At 36.3% G+C, this 18,011-nt stretch overlaps 1 protein-coding gene across 5 annotated transcripts in view; it reads right to left on the reverse strand.

Annotated features, from left to right (window-relative positions):
* LOC122532016 overlaps positions 1-18,011 on the reverse strand; it is a 182,731-nt gene that overhangs the window by 17,192 nt on the left and 147,528 nt on the right. For all 5 annotated transcript variants that reach the window (XM_043660421.1, XM_043660420.1, XM_043660418.1 and 2 more), the window contains 2 exons: positions 12,802-12,966; positions 2,326-2,622 (listed from right to left, as the gene is read on the reverse strand). In XM_043660421.1, coding sequence (XP_043516356.1) covers positions 2,326-2,622; positions 12,802-12,966 — 462 coding nt within the window. The remainder of the gene's footprint in view (positions 1-2,325; positions 2,623-12,801; positions 12,967-18,011) is intronic.

The following is an 18,011-nucleotide window of genomic DNA, read 5'->3' on the forward strand; positions in this document are numbered from 1 at the left end:
TTTTTTCGTTTCGAGCAAAACTCACTACAGTTGCGTCGGAGCCTGCGTTTCGCTCGAATAAACGAAATTAATGGCGGTAACTTTTTGGAAAATATTCTTGGTGTCACGCGAGAAACAACGCGGTATGGCGCCCGAGTTCACGCATCCGAGCACCAAAAAAGATTTGCCCGGCTTAACTAAATGGCGGTCACGGGTTTGCAAATAAATATCCGATTACTGGGAATGATTTATTCCGCCACGCGATCCGCCAGAGAATTAACCGAAAAAAGGAGAAAAAAAAAGGGAGGGAAAAAACGAGCGGGTCGGTTGTAACGTTGCTAATTCGCGGAATCGGGTAAAGCCCCGTGCACGATAAATTTGACAAACAGCAAGCTTTCTACTTTCCCCTTTATTTCCGATTACGCGGAGTTAAGTTCGAACGTGATAATTTATCTGCCACGATCGTCCATTATTGTGTAGTGCTTGAGATACAGCTTGAGATCTCGTTAAATACTCGAGCACTAAATATTGAATTATTTTGTAAAATGGAATTCTACACTAATAAACTTGAGTTCATCTCAAACCTTGAAGCCTCTACTTTCAAAATGTGCGATTCATTTTATTCCGAAATGGTTTTTATATTACGTGGCGGATGGGTCAGTGAATATGCATACTTTTCTTATCGAACATTGAAGTTTCCCTTGTACAACTACTTCCAAAAACTTGATGCTTTTTATAATGATTCTTCGTTATCTTATTGAAATTTTAGGCTTAGATGATTGAAAAATTCAAGAAATTTTCGTCATTATATTCATTTTCACTTGACATTCAAAATTCAATAAATTGAGAAAAAAATTCTACTGTCATAATTTTGATTACATTGGTAAAGTGGTGCCAAAACCGACGTAGATATGTAATGTTATTATAAAAATATTCCTGTTCTCATTTATTCAATATTTCAGTTTATTCGAAGTAATTCGTTCTTCTGAGAACATCGTGCACTGCGATGTCAACACGACTAACTTAAAACATTCCAAATTACTCCCTTGCCTTATGATTTTCTTTTCAAACTTCTCAAACAAGCATCAGTTATTATAATTATCACGTTGAAACGCAAAATATCGAAACATCGCATGTGATTTGTACTTTCCAATTTTCAAATTTAAACGTAAAGAAAATTTAAACATGAAATGGCTAAAATTCTTTGTTTTTCAAACCAAAACCGTAATTATCGTATCACGAACGTGACAAGCGGTGTTTCAAGGCAAGAAGATAATTTTTCCAAGAATGACAGAAAGAAAGAAAAGTGGGCGAGTCACTATCTTGAACTTCCAAAAACAATGACGCATCCCACTATCTCATCAACAAGCATGAACGATTCCACGGGTATCGTTGATGTTATGTTTGTTTTCAAATTACTGAAAAGCTTAAAAGGACAGAAGAAGGTGGAGGATTCACGTCTCAATAACAGAAAGAAAGAAAAGTGGACGGTTCACATCCTTGAACATCCCAAAACAATGACACATCCCACTATCTCATTACAAGCAACGATTTCACAGGTATCGTTGATGTTACAATCGTTTTCAAATTACTGAAAAGCTTAAAAAGACAGAAGAAGGTGGAAAATTCACGTCTCAATAACAGAAAGAAAGAAAAGTGGGCGGTTCACACCCTTGAACTTCCAAAAACAATGACGCATCCCACTATCTCATCAACAAGCATGAACGATTCCACGGGTATCGTTGATGTTACGTTTGTTTTCAAATTACTGAAAAGCTTAAAAAGACAGAAGAAGGTGGAAAATTCACGTCTCAATAACAGAAAGAAAGAAAAGTAGGCGGTTCACACCCTTGAACTTCCAAAAACAATGACGCATCCCACTATCTCATCAACAAGCATGAACGATTCCACGGGTATCGTTGATGTTATGTTTGTTTTCAAATTACTGAAAAGCTTAAAAAGACAGAAGAAGGTGGAAAATTCACATCTCAATAACAGAAAGAAAGAAAAGTGGGCGGTTCACACCCTTGAACAGCCCAAAACAATGACACATCCCACTATCTCATTAACAAGCAACAACGATTTTACGAGTATCGTTGATGTTACGTTCGTTTTCAAATTACTGAAAAGTTTAAAAGGACAGAAGAAGATGAAGGATTCACGTCTCAATAACAAAAAGAAAGAAAAGGGGGCGGTTCACTTCCTTGAACATCCCAAAACAACGACACATCCCACTATCTCATTAACAATCAAGAACGATTCCACGAGTTTCGTTGATATGTTCCTTTCCAACGTCGAAAATGGCTGAAAAGGTTAAAAAGGCAGAAGAAGGAGGAGGGTTCTCACCTGCAGCTGCAGCTGCAGCAGCCGCGGCCGCCGCGGGGTACTGCCATAAGGTTGGCGGCCATGCGGCAGTGGCAGCGGCCGTGGCAGCAGTGGCCGCGCTCGCCGCCGCACCGATGCTACCCAACGTGGAATTTAGGCTGGAATTCAGGCTGGAATTCAGGCTGGAGCCAAGAGCGGCGTTCAACGAGGGTGCCAGGGCTCCCGAGGGAATGGCAAGGTGGGCCGGTCGGTCCTCCCCTCCAGGTCCTCCGCAATGCACCAGGGTCGCACCGCCTACCGCCATGGCCGTGTTCGAACCTAACAACAACAGGGCCCAGTCAGATGCATTTCCATCCAGATGACGAGATTAGGATAGCCGTACACGCTTATTGTTAACTCTGTTATTGTACGATTGTCATTGTGTTCGACGTTCAATGTCCACCAGTCGTATTGACTGAATCGTCGGTGTATATTTCCGATAAATCCGACGATTTCGTGCTCCGATTTTGGGGGTGGTTTCCAGTTTGGCGAGATAGGGGCGATAAGGATGTTCGTGAAATATGGTTGTGGGTGTTTTTGTTCAATGATCGGGGAGGATTGTTCAAAGGAATTGATAGATTTGGCAATGGGTTTTGCTCCGATTTTAAGGGTTGTTTAGGAAGAACGAGCGATAGAGATATTCGTTGAAATTGATATAGGTTTGTTCAGTGATCGTGGCGAGTTCTGATTCGAATAGAATTGGAAGAGCTCGTTGCTCGTGCTCCAATTTCCGGGGATGGTTTTGAATTTGGTATGATCGACTGGTAAGAATATTCATTGACATGGTTACAGATTGTTTTGTTCATAGTTGATGATTGTTCAAACGAATAAAGTAGAATTGAAATATTCGTGCTCTAATTTCTCGGTGATTGTTTCGAGTTTTTAAAAAATCGAGTATTGAAAATATTCTTAAAAATAATTATCGATCGATCAACGCTCATTACGGGTTGTTCAAACGAATAAAATAGAATTGAAGACGTTGCGCGTGCTCCGATTTGTAGGATGAAAGTTGAGAAGATTAAATAATAAGAATATCAATTCAGATGATTCGAAGTTTGTTGAATCCTTACTAATTTTGAATAATCTAAGCGAATTAAACAAAATCGGACATTTAGTTGCTCGTATTTCGATTTATAGCGTTTAATCGAAATTTAATCGAGGTAGTTTGGAATATTGCAACTCGTTATCATAGAGGTTTAATAGTTCTAGTTTAAAAATAAAATAAAGATAAAATTTCATATTTTCATTTTATTTGGTTTTAAATCGGTCATAGCGACGCAAACAACATTCTAAAGTTGAGTCATTCCGAATAATATTTAACATTCAATGCGTCTCAGGTGAAAGTTGAGACGTGTAAAAGTTTTCACTGCTTGACACGATGAAACTTACTACGTTAAAACGCGATTTATAAAGTCTCTATTTCTAAAAAAAATTCTTGTTCTTTTAATAAATAAAAAACCACCCGCATTTCAAAAAAAACCTTCATATAAAAAATAATAATTCGAAGTAACATCAAGTAAATTTTTCACTTATCACTCTCGTTACACTCTATACCCTACAACAGTACTATAATCCATTCTTTTTTCTTCCTGTGATTAAATTTCTGCTGAAACCTTATTTACAATTCTAAAAGGAAAAAAAAAAAAAGATTCTGAGACCCTCCAATTCCGAAAGAAAGTTTCCAAACAATCCCGAAACATCGTTCGTTTCCATCGTTTCGACGATTAACAAAATTCATGCTAAAAATCGACTCGAAGAAGACTGGAGGAAGAGTTGAATTACGCTGGAGTGATGACGATTCCTGGAACGATAAGAGACACACAGCGTGTTTTGCTGGCTGTCAAGCCTATTTTCGTCTCTATATGTTCAACGTTGCCATTTTATCTGGCTCGTGACAATGGGATAGTGCATGCCGGGGGGTGTGCAACAATGGAATAGTGCGCTGCGGATACTATTTCAGCATTGTGCAACAAGGAACAAGTGACGGCTACGACGAAGATTCCTGTCTTCCTGTGTCAGATACAACGGTCGTCTTCATCCTCATTTATCTTCGTCTCGGTCTATGATTCATATCCGAACTGGGGGTGAGATCATACCCGGTGCCATTATCCGTGATCGATTCGAGTAAGTAATCGCCTCGTACGAATTTACGTACGTGTAGTTTCTCGACTTTTAGTAACTGTATCTATCTCTTTTTTTTCTTCGTTGTTGTAGGAATGTGTACGTTGAATTTGATTACGACGAATGATACAATTTTGAAACGTTTCGTGACATTATGTGTTTAATATTAAAAGTAGAAAATATCGTGTAATAAATATTTGATACACATTAGAAAGTAATTTTATTTTATTATTAGACACATGTATCTCTCATAAGAACGCGGAGTCACGATTTTAAATATTGCGACAAATTGAAAGTTCCTCTGTTTCAATTAGATATTTTCGCAATTAAAGAGATAATATCTCCTTGATCTCGTTCGAAGTTAATTGCGAGAATATTTATTTGAAGCAGAGAAACTTTCAATTTGTCACAATATTTAAAGTCGAATTTAAAATGTCACTGAGAAATGGCAATGTCTACGCTGAAAAACCCAAATTTTCCAGTTAATATTTCCCGAAAAGAAAGTCAAATAATATATGACACTTCAGATTCTCTTTTCAAAAACTAATCTTCTCTCTTCAAGAACAACCTTCTCTATAATCCCTTTTTGAAACCTTCAAGTCCTCTCTTTCATTCCAAAACTAATATTCCGTCTCCCTTTCTTTTTTCCTAAAAATACCCTCCTCTTCGTTAATGTCGAGCGAACGTTAATTAACAAGAAAAGAAGGAAAAACTTTTGTTTCCCTAAAATTCCCTAAAACACCCGGCTCATTTCCATCCGACATCTTGCTACGATTGGGAATATTTCTACCCGAAAGGAACGGATAATAATCGCCGTCGCGATTTCACTGCGAAATTATTCACGTCCAGAAAAATCCCGGCCTTGGTCTCGTTCCGCGACGAACGACCCGTAACGCGAGTCGCTCGCGCGAAAAAGTATCGATATTCCACGCAACGATTGCACATCCTCCGATACATCCGGGGAGATCCACGGATAATCACAAGGGAAGAATCTCGCGCAATGCAGCTACAAATACTCCTTCTTCTTTCGTCTCTCTGACTTGGTGCTGTTTTTCTCTTTTTTCCTTTTACTTGTCGTGTCGTTTATTTCTCGTGATCTAGCGTTAATTACTCGATAATTAAAATACAGACACTAATTACTAGACTCGGAACGTTCATACAATTTTATATCTTTGCGAGGAAGCTTCAAGAAGTAATTTCGTTAAATCTACTTTCTCATATTTTCTTACATGCACTTTGTCCAAATTTTTTGTATCTTGGATATTTTAAACATCCATTGGTAATTAATTTAAATATCAAACTCTGGTAATTATGATATTTTAATTCTATTTATATATCAACTGGACTTTAATTAGTACTCGGTTAAACTAATTTTTTTAGTTGTCGAATCGAGTTATTTGAATTCGTCAGTTCTCATTGCACGAGAGTCAATAGATGTTTATTATACAAATTTCGATCGTATAAAGTAACTAAATTGTATGAAATAACTTCCAAGGAAAAATTGTTGTCTTTTAATCTTGAACAAACACGGAGCAGAAAATATCTCAATTAGGTCATCTGAAAGTACTTTTATTTCGCTAGCTTGCGCTTCCAAAAAAAAAAAAAAAAAAATAGCAACGAAATCGAAAATCTCGTGTCGCCGAGACTGCTGCGCGGATCGTTTCCAAGTGATAACAAACATCTGTTACCAAGATATCGCACGATGCGACTTATACTGTTTTCGTATCTGAAGTCATCTCTTCCAGTCATCGTTTCAGCACGTTCTGGATGGTCGTAAATGATTTCGACGTAACTTGCAAGTGTAATTTTCATAAAATAGTTTCTTCTTTTTTTTTTCAAAACAACTCTCATAAAAATTGAAGCTCCAAAATTTAAAAATCCTTCTTTTCATCATTGCGATATTCTTCGTTCTCCGAGCTTTGAAAATTTATCATCATTCTTCAGTTCGCAGTTAATTATATTCGCAACTATATATTGAAAATCCAACGTGCTACACGTGCTGGGAATATTGAAACCGCACTGGTAGATAATTTCGATATATTGGAATTTGCAAGTCGCTTTCATATGAAATAATTCTAACAGACGGTCGGAGCTTCGAAATTTTCAAATTCAAAAACGTATTAAAAAATCTCCGGTGCGAAATTAATCATACCTCGCCATTATATTTGAAAGGTTATCGTATTACGAATATTAAAATTGCAATATCGCAACCCGATAATTTCGACGTGTCAGAAATTTACAGATTCCTTTCGCAAAATGAAATAATTATCGCCCAAAGTCCAAAGTAATTCTGCAAATCGAAATTCTGAAATTTCAAAATCTACTTCATTTTTCATCGATTAAAGAAAAAAAAAAAAAAAGAAAGACGTATTAAAAATCCTTCAGTTCGAAGTTAATCATACTATTTATTATATTTGAAATCTTATCATATTACGAATATCAGTATCAGAAATTTACAAATTCTAACAAAAAGTCGAAACTTTCTTTTTTTCATGAAAATTGAAAATTGACGAAACAATTATCGCAAAGTATCAGAACGAAAATTCGACGATCCATCCCAACATCGTCTAGTCTTTGTTCACCTGGCTACAGAAAAGACATTTGTTATCAAGGAAATTAAAAATTCTTCAGTTCGTAGTTAATTACATCGGCGGATCATGCTTGAAAAATAAAATAAAAAAAACGCGGTGCGCTACACGTGTTGCGAATATTAAAATTGCAAACGGGGAAAGGTTTCGTCCCGCGGCCGGTAGTAATGAATATTTCAACGAAACGTTAATTAATTTATCCTGGCTGGCAACTTTTATCGATATCCTCGCTCTTTCGAGCTTTCGAAGTTTCCTCTTTACAGGTTTATCGCAGACTTCACGTCGTTTCCAACGTCACGTTTACCTCGGGCAGCCACCTTGTACATCGTCTATCTCTCTGAATCATGCACCTGCCGTAAGAATGGAAGCTCCTTCGCGATATCAAGGGACAAGCGATTTCGCACGCGCTCGTGTAATATATATTTATTTTAATAATAATCGAGAAAATTTTGCGCCGTGACAAGCTAAATATTATTCGAATCATTGAATGTCACCTGTAACATGACATGTGTGTTTAAATTTTATATTCGACGATACACTATCTCGTCTAGATTGTATGTTTAATCTCGTCGTTAAGATCTTCGGAAGAATACGAGGTTAAAACACGTGCGAAATATATAATCATCTACAATGGTATTATTGCACAATAATTAAACCGTGCGAAAACTTTTTTCAAATTTAATAAATACGACGTGATTTTTTTTAAATTGCACTATATTTTATATCTTCTATATTTATCAATCTCTATACTTACACCATTGATATATTTCACTGATTCTTTTCGATAACGTTACCTCCTCATAAATTTCTTACCAGCAGTAAGAAAAATCAGTCATATTCCATAGACAAGAATACCAGCGTTGCTTCGAGAAATTGCAACGGTGTCCAGAAAATTTATACCACAAACACGACCATGCTGTTTTAGTAGTTGAGTCATACAAAAACAAAAATCTTTCCGAATTTAATAGATACTTGTGACTCTTTAAACTTCATTATATCGTGTAATAAATCATTCTTTTACAATCTCTCCTTTTGTATCAATTTTACACCACAAATATATTTTATTGATTAAAAACAATGAATAAAAGAAATACCTGCGTCCACCTTAACCTCTTGCGCTGGAATGGCGTGCTACGCAATTTCGAGAATTCTTTGTCCCAGAATTGCAATATTTTCTCAGTTTCAAGTATTTGAGTATAACCCAAACAAACACAAATAATAAATTTATTACTTCTCGATAATTTCCAGTGATATCGACGAGTTGAAAAAGAATTATTGTTAGGTCACTCGTTATGGTCCGCAGTCAGTTGTTAGCGCAAGTGGTTAAACCTCTTGCGTTGGAATGACGTGCCACGAACGTCGAGAATTTTTTGTCCTAAAATTGCAGTATTTTCTCACCTTTGATTATATTTAAGTATAACCCAGGCAAAACAAATAATAAATTTATTACTTCTCAATAATCTCTAACCGGTGATATCGATGCCGACGAGTTTAAGAAGAAAACGACGAATTATTGTACACGGTTTGGTCGCTCGTTATGGTCCGCAATCAGTCCGCCAGAGCAAGCGGTTGAAATAACGAGCCTGATCGAAATTCGATTTCAAATTGAATTTTTCTCACCAGGAATAGAATTAAACGTAGGAAGAAATTAGCGATTCGAAGAAAATTCGAATGGTTAAACAACAGAAATTTACTACTCGGAACTTTCTAATCTCGATAGCAGATAAGAAGATCAATCGTACTCCGAGAAATTTACGGAATAATGAAATCGCAACAACGTCCAGAGAATTTGTATTATGCAAGCAGAGAGGTGTCTCTTCGCGAAGAAACTCTTCGGAAAGAAAAATTCTCAGTGTCTCGCGACTACGCGAAATATTTCGCGATGCAAAAGGAGAAATGCACGGCCACGGGGAAATTTTGTCGCACGACGTGGAAAGACGATCGGTCTCGTGCCCCCTCGGACGACGGAAAAGGAATTTTTCGAAAGAACGTCGACAGCCCCTCGGTGTCCCTCGTTAATATTCCGCCCAGATGTTTCAGCTCGCTTTAGGAATGCCGATGGCTGCTGCAGCAGCACCGTCTCAAATGAAAACAGCCGCACTTACGCAGCAAACGCTTGTGAGTAACCTCCGTGTGGAAATGTACCTAATATTCCACAGGTGAGAGAGATCGTGTAACAAAGGTATAAACTTCCCGCGTGTACGTAACGATGAACTCGCCGATAACGATGGGAATCATCTCGCGATTAACGCACGCTCGTGAATCGATTGAAAGTGCTGCTTGATTTTCTGTTGTTGGGAAAAATTAAGATCGAGTGTTCGATTTAATTGTTAAAAAGATCGAGAACGCGTATGTACATACGTCTGACGAGTCGATTAATTTTGTAGGATTCTTTCGAGTAAAAATATTTTAAAAAAGATTTGTTGATTTGAGAAAATTCCTCGTGGTTTCCACGGAGGATTGTATTCGGGGATTATTCGAAGATGATTCGTATAGACGGAAGTCTTTCGAAAGAAGAACTTATTCTTGTAGATTTATTTATTACAGAAAGATAGTGTAAATTTTAAGAAATAATTTCTTTATGTTTCAACTTACAGAGTTGAAAAGATCAGCAACTCTCTTTAGTTACAATTTTTTATCTCGTATTATAGTACGTAATCATAAAAACACACACATATATATATAATAATAATAATATTTGTATTATAATATTATATAATATATATTGTATAATATTTATAATAACATATAATAATATTTATAAAGTAATTTTAATACAATAATTTTATATTCTATTCTTTTTCTGACGTTCTTAATACTTTCATAAATGATCTCCGTTTTCCTCGATTAGAAATAATTACAAAATTATAAATTTTCCTTTAAACACACACAGAAAATTGAAATTACTTTAAAAACAACTCCAATACAAGTATTCAAAATTTCAATTGCAATTAATCTCTGATTGTCCTCGAATGTTTACGAAGAAGTTAAATATACAGCCGACATCCTGTTTGAAATTCATACTGTTCCAATCTCTAAGATTCTCCTGCTATTTGTACTAATTCATTATATTATTTATACTGGTATTTGTACTAATCTTTTTCTTTCTCTTCTGTCACATATCCTTATTAAATTTTTCTCCAACAAGTCCTGCTTGAACTATCCTATCCATATCATTCATCCGATTCCAAAAATTCTTCTGTTTCATACTGTCAACCAGTTTTGAAATGCGCCGGTAAAAAAAAAAAAAAAAAAAAAAGAAATTCCATTTATCTGCTACTGTATCATTAAAACGGACAGAAAAATACCAGCATCGGAATTCAGATTACGACAGCCATTCGACTCGGTGTGAAATTCATTCGCTCGGATATTTCGATACGAAAAATTCGGTGGGAAGCTTGTTGTTTCATACGAAAATTCTCATATCACTGGCGAATAATTCGAGTCGCGCGCCTCTCTCTCTAAAATATCAGTGTCGACGGACAGAGAAATAGAGAGAGAGAGAGAGAGAGAGAGAGAGAATAAAAAAGAAGAAGAAGAAGAAGAAGAAGAAAAAGGATCGTCAGAAGGAATAGGTGATGCAATGAATGCGCCTTAAGCGCCGTGCGCTGAACAATGTACAACCAACACATAGTCGGACAGGTATGAAAAGTAATTAGCCTAGAATGAGTTTTTCTCGCCGGCTTTCATACACGCGAATGTGGTCGACCCTGAGCGTTATTGCGTATCAAAAGCGGATAAAAGTCGCGGAGGGGAAACGTTCCTGTAACAACGTTCTTGATTTCGGTTCCACGCACGATACGCTGCGTCTATGAAGAAGGGATTTCTTTTTTATTTCACAATATCTAATAAAAAAAGAAAAGAAAAGAATAGAACATTGAACGTTGATTAATGTTGGACCGAATGAAAAGAATAGAAGAGATTTAATTAACATGACTGTTTTCATCAATGAACTGTTTCGATGAAAAATGCAATACAATTTGTGAAAGATGATTTTGCACGTCTCTTGTTTTAATAATTTCAATTTCAATAGATTCCAGTGTGAAACGGCATTGAAAATTATTATTTAACGTGTTGATTACTTATAATGCAGAACACTGTGTTTCTCTGTCAAAAATTTCCTTTTCGATCAGAATCGAGGATAGAGTTAAAAATTTGCAGATCGTAGCGACAAAATTCTCAATTTTCTCGGGAAATATAAAATAATACGTTACGACTTTATTAAAATGGTTGCCTGGAACAAAAAATATTTCAAACTTTTAGTGTTTCATCAACAAGAACTCTCGCCATTTAATCATCTTCGTACGATGATTTCTCTTCTCGAACAACACTCAACAACTGTATACCGTCTGTCAAAAGAAAAAGGGAGTGATTTATCTCTTTATTGTTTACTTTCTCCCACCCTTCCACGGTTATTTTCCTTTGGACGAATGTCTTTGAGAACACAAGCAACTTTCCACGAAAATACTCCGCGCATTGTTCTCTGTCGAAAACGCTCAGCTTGTCCCTATAGTCCGGCTTTGTGCATCGCGTGCTCTTTTTCTACGATTTAATCGCGATATAATTATTTCGCTGAAACGATATTGTGGCTGGCGTCTTTAAGGATCTGCGGAGCAACTCCTTTCCACGATTGTTGTGCAGGTTTCTCAAAAGGCGCCTTAAAAAGCACTACCTCACCCCTATTCGCGTGTTCGATTCGCTTTTTTTCTTTTTTTTTTTTATTTCTCTCAGCATTTCTCGAAGCACTCGATGCTTTTGCCTCGTACTTCGGTTAAACAATTCTTTTTTGTTCCTTCTTTTCGTTTTTCTGCCACTTTGAAGTTTGCAACTCTTCGACTCTTTTATTGTTTTTTGTTTTTTTTTTTTTGTTTGAAGAATGAAAAATTATTAGGTTGGCCAAAAAATAACTGCCTCTTTTTTTAAAAAAAATATACGTATCTCGCGAAATGCAATTAACTTCATTTTAAACCGTAAATTCATCGCGTAACCTGACAACTAACTGTTCAAGCTTGTTTTGAAGAAAGAAAATGCACGATATTTTTGTTTGACATCGATTTCGAAGTAGAAAATCAAACAAAGAACATTCTGATCATATTTTGTTGTGCTATCTCTAAAAAAAAGGGGGAAAAAACACTGTGCGCGTCCTTAATAGTAAACTTGTAAGATCTTATGAGAAAATCCAAGCAATCCGTGCAAATCCATGAAATCTACAAATCGATCACTTCGATCATTCTTTGACAGTTCTAACAAGTTTCAACTTAGGACTTTTTCGGGTTTAGGTTAAGTTTAAGTTTAAGTTAGATTAGGCATTTCTTAAAATATAATATTATTTATTACTAATATAAAATTAAAATATAATATTATTATATTTTAAGAAATATATTTCTTAGGTATTTCTTAAAATATAATATTAATATAAATTTATTATTAATATAAAATTAAAATATAATATTATATTTTAAGAAATTTCTTAGGTATTTCTTAAAATATAACATTATTTATTATTAATATAAAATTAAAATATATTATATTTTAAGAAATATATTTCTTAGGTATTTCTTAAAATATTATTTATTATTAATAAAAAATTAAAATATAACAGGTATTTCTCCATTCAAAAATTCCGAATTCCGAACCAATCTGAAATCGGAGCACGAACAATACACGCATTTCCACCGAATTTTCGCAGATTTCTCGCGAAAAAACATAGATGAGAGATGGTAAGAGAAATAAAAGAAGGAGAACTTACCCAGGTTGTCGGGCTGGAAGTGATGATAGCTCGCGTGATGCGAGGTGTGATGACTCAGGGAAACATTGCGCATCGAGGTGGACGTTTCCTGATGCTGCAATCTCTGCCTGGCCACCGCGATCCCGACCGGAACACCGCCGGCTCCTGCGTTCGACACCACGATCCCTGAAAGACAGATACGCGCGTTCGTATAAATTTTTCCCACTTCCATTTTCGCGCGCGCCACAGCGTTCCGCGCGCGCCGCCCGGCAATAAACGCGAAATGAAAAACTGTGACGCGGATACGGCGCGTTCGCAATATGCGAACCTCCTCGTCTGATAAATCACGCGGCTGTAAGCTCAAGTTTGAACGACTGCGCCCGCGATATTTCACCGTAGCGGCACAAAAGGGCCGTGCCACCGTGAACGAACGTTCCGATTTTTTTTGTCATTTCTATGGCTTCTGCGGGGAACGCGTGCCGCTAATTCGTGCCGAGATTCGAGGCAATTCGAAGGATTAATACGTTTAATACGCGCGTTTCACGACCTTACACGCGTGTCGCGTGCGTTCAACCACGTTGCGCCGGGCAACTGATTGCGGACCATAACGAGCGACCAAACCGTATACAATAATTCGTCGCATTCTTTTCGAAGAACTCGTCGGTATGATATCACTGGATAGAAATTATCGAGAAGTAATAAATGTATTATTTGTCTTGCTTATTTTGTTTTACTTAAATGTAGTTGAAACTGAGAAAATATTGCAATTTTGTGACAAAAAGCTGGCACGTCATTCCAGCGCAAGAGGTTAAGAATCAACTAAGTAATAAAATTACGGTTGCTCTGTTTGTTTCAGTACAAATTGTGAGTGTTTTAACGAATAGTATGAATTTATTAGTAAGTTTTTACTAGCAGACACGATCGACTGTTTTAATAATTAATTTCAAAGATTACACTTTCGTGAAGCTTAACCACGTTGCGCTGGCAACTGATTGCGGACCATAACGAGTGACCGTACACAACAATTCGTCGCTTTCTTTTTGAACTCATCGGTATGATATCACCGGATAGAAATTATCAAGAAGTAACAAATTTATTATTTGTTTTGCCTATTTTGTTTTACTTAAGTACACTTGAAACTGAGAATTATATATATTACAATTATATATATTACAATTTTGGGACAAAAAGTTCTCAACCTACGTGGAATGACGTGGTACGTCATTCCAGCGCAAGAGGTTGTGATTATTTAACTCCAATATAGAAACTTCTTAATATCCTTCAAAATAACTGTTTGCGCATTGTAGACGCCAGAAATTGCAGACATTTTTTCAATTTTGACGCCGAAGAGAAAAGACAAAATAGAAATAGAAATCGTAATCAATATATCGATATATATATATATATATATATATATTGATTTTTGTACTTTACAATTGAATCGATTAATCGAACGAGTTGTATGTTACTCCGAAAACGAAATTATAACAATGTGTAACAAGATTTGAGATTCCGTCCAGTATCCAACAGAGCCAGTTGATCCTACGAAGTGTTTGTAGAGATTTATTAAATAAATATTTAGAAAAAATTTGCACATTTTCTTCGGTTCTTCTTCCCGCAGCAGCCATCTCTACGCTCCTGCCGGAACCTTCGTCCGTCCGACTCTCACCTATCGATACTTCCGCCTCCGCTCATATCTGCCGGCTCGAATCGCCAACGCGACTCCTCATCATCTCTCGACTTCTCCTCGACGCGTCGCGACGCCCGAAAATGCCACTGCGCCACTGCACACCGCGAGAAACCAAATCGAACGACGCGAGAAAGAGAGAGAAAAAAGAAAAGAAAAAAAAGAAAAAGGAAATTAGCGCCAGAAGAACGTAAATAACCAAAATAACTGAAAAAAAAAAAAAAAGAAGAAGAAGAAGCCGCGGCACGCCGGTCGACGATCGATTCCCGCGGCGAACTGTCGGAATCAGATCTACCGAATGAATTCTCACGGCGTCTCTCCCACACACGCGGCGCTCTTTCACGTTTTACTCGTCGTTATTCCACCGCGTCGAGATACTCGCTCGCATGACGTAACGCGTGCTGCAGATAAACGTGGGTCGTGGATCGTTCCAATCGTGGGTGTACGACGTGTGCCAGCGGGTACCAGGGATAAAGAACACATAGGGTCGAAACTCTTTCGAGCCACGCCTTGTGTTTGCGTCGCCATGCGTGCCACGCACCTCCTACTTAACAAGGTCGTTTCGCTCCTTCCCTCTCCTTTCTCTCTCTTTTTTTTCCACATTTTTCTCTTTCTCTCTATCTCCTTCTCTCGTTCCCTGCCTCTCCTCTCTTGCTCTCTGTCCTCCACCCCTTTCGATCTTCTGTCTCCGTGTTCTTTCACTCCTTTTTGCCTCCACGTCCTTCCCTTTTACTTCCTCTCCTTCCTCTCTTTATCTTCCTCCCTTTTTCCTCTCTCTTGTGTATGTATCTTCTTCTCTCCTCTCTCTTGTTTCCTCTATCCATTCCCCCCCCCCCCCTGTGTATCTTCTCTCTCGTTTCTCTCCTCTATCTCCTTTTCACTCTTTTGTCTCCTTTTCCACGTCAGATGGCTCTTCTCTCCCTTTCTCATCCCTTGAACGTCAACCCTTCTTCATCCCGTCTTCACTCCTCCCCTTCTGGAAGGAGTTCCTCAAGTATGTGCCGCTTTCTTTTTCTTCATCCTCCTTCAACTTTTTTCCTTCAGTTCCTCAGTGTGTAGCTCGTAGCTTCCTTTTTTTTTTTTTGGCATCCTTCTTCTTGAACGCTCGAACGTCGTGCTCTTTTTAATCCACTTGCTCCTGTATCTTTTTTTTTCTTTTTTCTTTTTTAAGGTAAATCGATCGTGACATCTGAGAACATTGTAACGAGAGGACTGGAATCTAATCGAACTGTTTCGAAGATTGTCGATAATAATTTTTGTTATTTAAAAGAAGTTATTTCTTGATGTTTTTAATATCATTTTTTTCTACCCTGGTTTAATTTAATTCATAAATAATTAATTAATAATAATTAAGATATAATAAATTTAATTAGCATTGCTGACACCCCGAATTTGTTTCTGCCTGAACTGAGAAATCTAACTAAAACTTCCTTGTAAAAGAGAAACATTATTAACTATTAATTAATAGTCGTAGCTGCTTACACGTGTGAAATGACAGTGAAATGTGTAGTAAAAGTTTTGGTTTTATAAATTGCGATTATTGTTTTCAAACTCTGGACTACTACACAAATATTAAAATTGGAATTAATTTACAATTACGTCGCAACTGTTCCAAAGTGTAGACAGTTGTTATTCTATAAAGCGCGAGAAGGGAAACGTGATTCACTTGCCACCTTGCAAAGAAAAATGTCTCGTACGAGCGCACGTCGAAATCCGTGTATTCAAGAGCATGTAACAAATCCGTTGTCGTTTATTTCGCGGCGCGGCTTGCCTAGGCTTGAATGCAAGTCAATGACTATCATCAACGTTTGTCATCCGAAGCGTGACACGAGACTTTTACGTTAGAATAGTGCTCTTATATAACACGTGACGTTGAATCGAGAAAGCTCGCGATAGAACGAACAAAGCCACGAAACAGTAAGGAAGAACAAATAAACTAAATTACGTTTAATGTTTAAATTACTAGATACATGTAAAATACCTGAAATTTTTATGAAATATATAAAAACAGTATTTCACAGATTTAAGTAGAAGATCTTGGAATTATTAGACTCGTCTATCATTTGTCACAATTGAGAAACAAATGGTAAATTGCAGTAGAATAATATTTTTATTATAATTTAAAATAATATTTTTATTAATATTCAAAAAAATCATAATAAAATAATTTTGATATATGTAAAACAATATTTTTATTAATATTCAAAAAAATCATAATAAAATAATTTTAATATATTTAAAATAAATATTTTATTAATATTCAAAATAATTATAATAAAAAAATAATTTTAATATATTTAAAATAATATTTTTATTAATATTTTATTATATTTTAATTATAATAAATTGTAATGTAATAACGTAATAAAAATATTAAACGCAACGTAAATATATGTATAACAATAAAAAGTATAATATAATGATAACGCGTGATATAAAACACAAAACATGTAATAAAAAATAAATACGTGAATAACTCTAATTTTATTTCGACTCCAATATAAATAACGAACGAACGCGATTACGTATTTTATTTAAATCAGATGTTAATTACGGAGCGTGACATGAGGAAACGTTCGCGAGTCATCGTAAAAATCTCTTTCGCGATTAACTGTGGGGCCGTTGCTTTTCTATTATACTTCTTTCGCGCCTATCGGTTCACCTCCTCCTCGCCTTTTTTCTCTTTCTACCTTCTCTTTACTTCCGTCTAACTTCTCATTGGCTAGCTGACGTGTTTCAGTATGTATGTACCTTTATTCGTTTCGCTCACAATCAGCTTTCTTATGCATCTTCCATCTCGTTTCCATTCGTGGCGAAAGCAGTTCCGAGGTGGTTCTCGAGACAAAGAACCAAGTGGAAACAACGTAATTTCGCTCTAGTTTCGAATAAACGTGCACGTTGTTGCATTTTGCTGCATCTCCGCTTTGGAGACTGCTACCCCCGAGGTATTTCGGAATACGTTTTCACTTTAGTCTAACAAAGCTTCTCTGAATTTACCCGGCTGGATTTCAAGGAGAAATTTTAAACTGAGAAGTTTAGGGATTGGTCTAGTTTCGCTGCATCGATTTGAGATACGAATTAAATTTCGCGCCACGCAATTAATAGAACAGTTAGTAATTACGTTTTTGACGAGCGAAAGGTTTAAGATTATAAAGTGTGATAATATTTTGATGCGTTTGTAGAAAATTCGAAAATGCAAAACTCCAAAATATCTCTGTTCAAATTCTCTGTTTATATTAATAACAGTCTCAAATCTTCCTAAGTTAACAAAACTTGCAATGCCTTTGCAATTTCAATAAAAAAAAAAAAAAAACAACACGATGTAGATTATTGAAAGAAACGATATATTCTTTTCGATTTTCAACGAAGAAATTCCTCAATAATTTATTAATCAAGAATCTCTCTCGACGTGAAAATTTGGAAATATCCAGCTCGAACGAAAATTCCCCTTCACACGCAAGAGGCAAGTTTATCCAAACAAAAAAAAAAAAAAAAAAAAACAAAAAAGAAGAAGAAGAAGAAAAACGCCGCTGCAGTTTCTCGA

The sequence above is a fragment of the Frieseomelitta varia genome, unplaced genomic scaffold (assembly GCF_011392965.1).
Source record: "Frieseomelitta varia isolate USP_RPSP 00005682 unplaced genomic scaffold, Fvar_1.2 scaffold_430, whole genome shotgun sequence".
Lineage (NCBI taxonomy): Eukaryota > Metazoa > Arthropoda > Insecta > Hymenoptera > Apidae > Frieseomelitta > Frieseomelitta varia.